This window comes from Mus pahari, chromosome 5, assembly GCF_900095145.1.
Source record: "Mus pahari chromosome 5, PAHARI_EIJ_v1.1, whole genome shotgun sequence".
NCBI classification, from domain to species: Eukaryota; Metazoa; Chordata; class Mammalia; order Rodentia; family Muridae; genus Mus; species Mus pahari.
Window position 1 is genome coordinate 16,685,739 of NC_034594.1, and position 4,813 is coordinate 16,690,551.

The window sequence follows — 4,813 nt, forward strand, 5'->3', positions numbered from 1 at the left end:
CTGAGGGCTTAGGGTCATTGTCCCAGTGACTCCGGGGGACTGGTGATATCCATGTAAGAGCCGGATCCACGCCCTTAACGGATCCACGCCCTTAACGTCTCTTTAACCGCCCCCCCCCCCCCCCCCCCCCCCGCTCTACTGTTAGTCCCAAACCACCTCCCAGCGCTCTCGAACTTNCATGTAAGAGCCGGATCCACGCCCTTAACGGATCCACTCCCTTAACGTCTCTTTATCTATTCCCCCCCCCCCCCCCCCCCCCGCTTTACTGGTAGTCCCAAACCACCTCCCAGCGCTCTCGAACTTGGAACTTCGGATCCTTCCATGTGAAGGTCAAAGGCTCCGACTTCCCGTGGGAGAGAGAGCGCAGGTAACACAAACTACCATGATCAGAGAAGGTGAAAACACTCGGGCTCCCAAATCCAGGACCAATGCCCAAAAGAGCCACCCACTCGTAGGCTCGGGACAGCCCAGTCGCCACCCACAGGTCTGCGAGCTGGGTCCAATGCCCTTTCCGTAGCGACCGGCGTTGACAGTGTGAGAGACACGCGACCCGGCGCCGGGCACTGGCCTGTGCCTGGGCCTCCTCCGGCCCCGCCCCTCCCCCAGGGCGCTCCAGAGGCGGAGCAGAGGATCGGAGCGGGCGGCGACAGCAAGAGGCGCCGCGAGGGCGGGCCAGGGGCGGGCCGGGGCGGAGCCGCGACGGACTGCGGAGACGCGGCGGCGCACGGGGCGGTGCAGAGCGTTCTCGGCGCTGAGCTTTGCGGGCGGGTGCGGGCGCGCGCGGCTGCGGGGCGCTGTGGCGGGGGCCGGGCTGTACGCTAGCCGAGCCGGGGATCGGGGAGGGGAGCAGCCACGGCGCCGCCGCCGAGGCCCGGGGCCCGCGACGCTGCGCACAGCCTGGGCGCCGAGTAGCCGGGCCGGGCCGGAGCGCGGGCGGCGGTGGTGGCGGCGGTGGCGGAGCAGCTGCGCCCCCCGCCCTCCCAGGCCCGGCGCCCGGGCCGCTGGCGATGGTGACACATGCGGCGGCGGCGCGCCGGCGGCAGGACCATGGTTGAGCGCGCCAGCAAGTTCGTGCTGGTGGTGGCGGGCTCGGCGTGCTTCATGCTCATCCTCTACCAGTACGCGGGCCCGGGGCTGAGTCTGGGCGCGCCCGGTGGCCGCGCGCCCCCCGACGACCTGGATCTCTTCCCCACGCCGGACCCACATTACGAGAAAAAGTACTACTTCCCGGTGCGCGAGCTGGAGCGCTCTCTGCGCTTCGACATGAAGGGCGACGACGTGATCGTCTTCCTGCACATCCAGAAGACCGGCGGCACCACCTTCGGCCGCCACCTAGTGCAGAACGTGCGCCTCGAGGTGCCCTGCGACTGTCGCCCGGGCCAGAAGAAGTGCACCTGCTATCGGCCCAATCGCCGCGAGACCTGGCTCTTCTCTCGCTTCTCCACGGGCTGGAGCTGCGGGCTGCACGCGGACTGGACCGAACTCACCAACTGTGTGCCGGGTGTGCTAGACCGCCGCGACCCCGCAGGTCTGCGTTCGCCCAGGTGAGCGCTCGCTGCGGGAGAGTGTGATGGCGGGGGGGTACCCCTAAGCCCCGGGCCAGATCTGTCCTCTCCTCTCTTGGGGCCCCTTCCGATCTGCGGGATCCCAGGATTCCCATCTCATCCTTCCCTACCGCTGCCACTCCTGACCTCTGATCCCTCTTTTCACCCTCTGTTCCGTGCCTCTCCTCGCCACTGGCCTGTCTGCGCAGTGCCCAGACTTCCTCCTGGGTCACTGCCCGCTGCTCTCTGCCCACCCCACCTGCGGTGCACTGCCGGTTAGCCTGAGCGATAAACCTCGGGGACTAGAGGTCCGTGCTTGGCTCTAGAGGCAGAAAAACAGGTGTGTCTCTGTGTGTACGTGTAGCCCGTACCTGTCTAGTAGTACTAAAAGTGGAGCAAGAGAAATGAGGTTCCTCTTCCTCTGCACCTGTGGTATCTCCAGGCCCTCCGATGCCTGCCAGCCTGGGGAGGAGCTGCCAGGAAAGGGGTGGGCTCTGCCTGCCGGTGTGTGCAGGTAGAACAAAGGCCCGTGTGACCCAGACTGAAGTCGGAGAGAAGGCAGCGCTACCTGGCCTCCCCAGCCGCAGAAGTAGAACAAAAGCCTCCAGTTGAGGACTGACTTCCCTAGAAATCTATCCACCAGCCAGGTTAGGGATAGCTGAGACAGTCAAAGCTACTTGTGAAGCCAGGGACCTTTCTGCAAGGCCCATCACTCTCCTCCTTGTCTGGGGATGTGGGTGAGAGCCAGCCCCTCCAAAAGCACTTTGTAAAGTTGAGATTGTAGCCCTGTTTCTGGTGGTGCCCACTGGTCCTCCTGGGATTATCCCACCCCACCCCAGGAATTAGGGAATCTTGCCTGCCTTTGTTTCTCTTCCATAGTTACTGAAGGACTGAATTTACAGAGGAGCTAGGGAGTGGGTGTGGGCAAATCTTGACTGAAGTCGCTCTTTTCCTTGGTACTCCTGGGGCAGAAAGGGGCTGGCTCTCCGGTGGGTCCAACCACCCTGGAGCTGTTTGCTTGCCTTACAGTCCTGAGGATTCTTTTCCAAACTGTCGTCAGGACAAGGATGCTAGAGTCGGGTGGTAGATATACACACTGCACCCCACACCTAGCAGTGCTCAGGCCCAGTGGAGGTATTCCATGGCCCTAACCTGAACCCAGAGTCTCCTTTCCAGGCCCTTGAAACTGCTTCCTGTCCACATTAGCTCTGCCGTGCACATATACATGTTTCAGTTCCCGAGGGCCCAGCCATGCTATGGTCGTGTCCGAGTCTGGCCATAGCAGCTATCCAGTGGTCCACCAGTCAAGGCTGTGGGTGCCCAGTGCTGGGCATACCCCAGCAGGCCCAGGGAAGCCCTCTCAGAGTGTCAGCAGGATGTGGGGCTTGAAACAGTGGACATGCTAATCATAGGAGGTCTAGGCAAACTGCGTGTATGCTGCTCTTAGAGCTGTAGAGAGGCCAGAGCTTTGGGGTGAGCCTACCCCTCATGGACCACACTGGCCACAGATTGTAACCAGGGTGCTCTTCCTTCAGCCTTATGGGTTCCCAGAGTGAAGGACCCCAGTGCCCCTTGACTAGAAGTTTGTCAGAGGCTCATGAATGGAAGGAACAGGGAGGTGAATGGCCCCAGATGCTGTTCACAGGCCTTGACTGCCTGCAGAGGGTGTAAGGGGGCAGAGATGAAGAATGCAGGGTGGTCTACTGATCCCCCTACCCCCCCCCCTGAGGTAACTTGCTGACTCAGCAGCAATGGGCAAGGTGGGGGAGGGGCCTCCAGAGCCCATGGTTCCAAAGCTTCTAACTGTGCCACCCAATAGGTGACACTGAGTTTCTCTTCACAGTGTTCCATTTGTTTAAGGCACTAGGTATATAGCTCTCCCCCCCCCCCAATCTCCGGCCCCCAAACTAACCTAAGAGACTTTTATGTATTGAACTCCTGGCTGCACCTGAGTTCCCCAACTGAGCCCTAAACCCTGGCAAGAGCTGTACTCCCATCTGCCCAGGGACCCTGTCACTGTCAGGGTTGACCGCCTGATGGCTGGTGTTAAGTGGCACTCACTGTCACCCTTTAAGGCCTGCCCTCACCCCTCACCCCCAGACTCCTTGCAAACTGGGGTGGGCCTTCTCTTCCTCCTTTCTCTGCCCTCAGGGTTATGGTAGAGCTTGGACAAATGACCCTACCCAGCTCCCAACCTCCCCATGGCACATCTGCCTGGGGCTGCTCTGAACTGAGCACACATCTGGGTGACTCATGGGGCTGGGCAGGTCCTCCACTCCTTCCTAGGTTTGTACTTCCTGCCTCGGTAGGGGAACAGGTGTGTGAGCAAAGCATTGGAGGTCTCTGTGGCCTGTCTACTACAGATGTCTCACATCTGTTAGCATAAGCCTGCGTGCTTACAAGACCAGTCTGGAGAGACAGAAGGCTGGCTGGCTAGCCTTGGACAGATGGAACTGCCAGGGGATGAATGTTACCAAGGACCATTGCCACCTGGGCCAGCTCTGGTCTGAGAGTGTGACTATCTGGCTCAGAGAACTCTAACCCTGATGGACACAGCATGCCCCAGGGGCCGGTGAAGCCCAGTTGGTGGCTATGGGCTCAGTTTGGTGGCATCATTAACAGATAGGGGTGGGAGATTTGGATGCCACTCAGGGGTGGTACCAGCAGTCCAGACCTACCGGGTCTGGAGTCTTCCGGGGTCCAGTAGAGAGGAAGAGGAGGTGTCTGGCATTATAGGAAGAGACCTTGAGTCTCCCACATGCCCCCTTCCGTTGTAGTGATGGTTTTCTGTGACTGAGCAGGAAGAGGAGAAGCCCATATTCCCCTCCCATGGTTTTGCATATGTTGGCCATCATGAGAAGCTCTGTGGCAACTGCAGCCAGGCCCTCTATGTGCCCACTCTTCGCTGGCTGCCGCGTGATACAAGAGCTTTTCTCTTCACTTCTGCAGGAAGTGTTGTGGGCACTCCTGCGTGCAAATATTTTACACAGCTCCCGTATTCTTTGGCAATTCCTCTGAGGGGAATATCTGAATGCTTTGCAGCTCTGGTGAGTGTCCACGTTAGTTTACTCTTGGGGACATCCTTGCTTCGTGCTTTCTAGCCGGTGCCATCTGAGTACCCTTCCCAGCTGCCACCTCCCTGGGATCACGATTGTGGTTTTAAGAAGTTTTTTTTTGCCGGGCCTGGTGGCGCAGGCCTTTAATCCCAGCACTCGGGAGGCAGAGGCAGGCGGATTTCTGAGTTCGAGGCCAGCCTGGTCTACCAAGTG

At 60.1% G+C, this 4,813-nt stretch overlaps 1 protein-coding gene across 1 annotated transcript in view; it reads left to right on the forward strand.

Moving 5' to 3' along the window:
* The first annotated feature begins 736 nt into the window (after nt 1-736).
* Nucleotides 737-4,813, forward strand: part of Hs6st1 (heparan sulfate 6-O-sulfotransferase 1) — a 39,525-nt gene continuing 35,448 nt past the window's right edge. Inside the window, exon 1 of the mRNA XM_021197619.2 lies at nt 737-1,544. Within this exon, the coding sequence (XP_021053278.1) occupies nt 1,018-1,544 (527 nt within the window). The 5' untranslated portion in view covers nt 737-1,017. The remainder of the gene's footprint in view (nt 1,545-4,813) is intronic.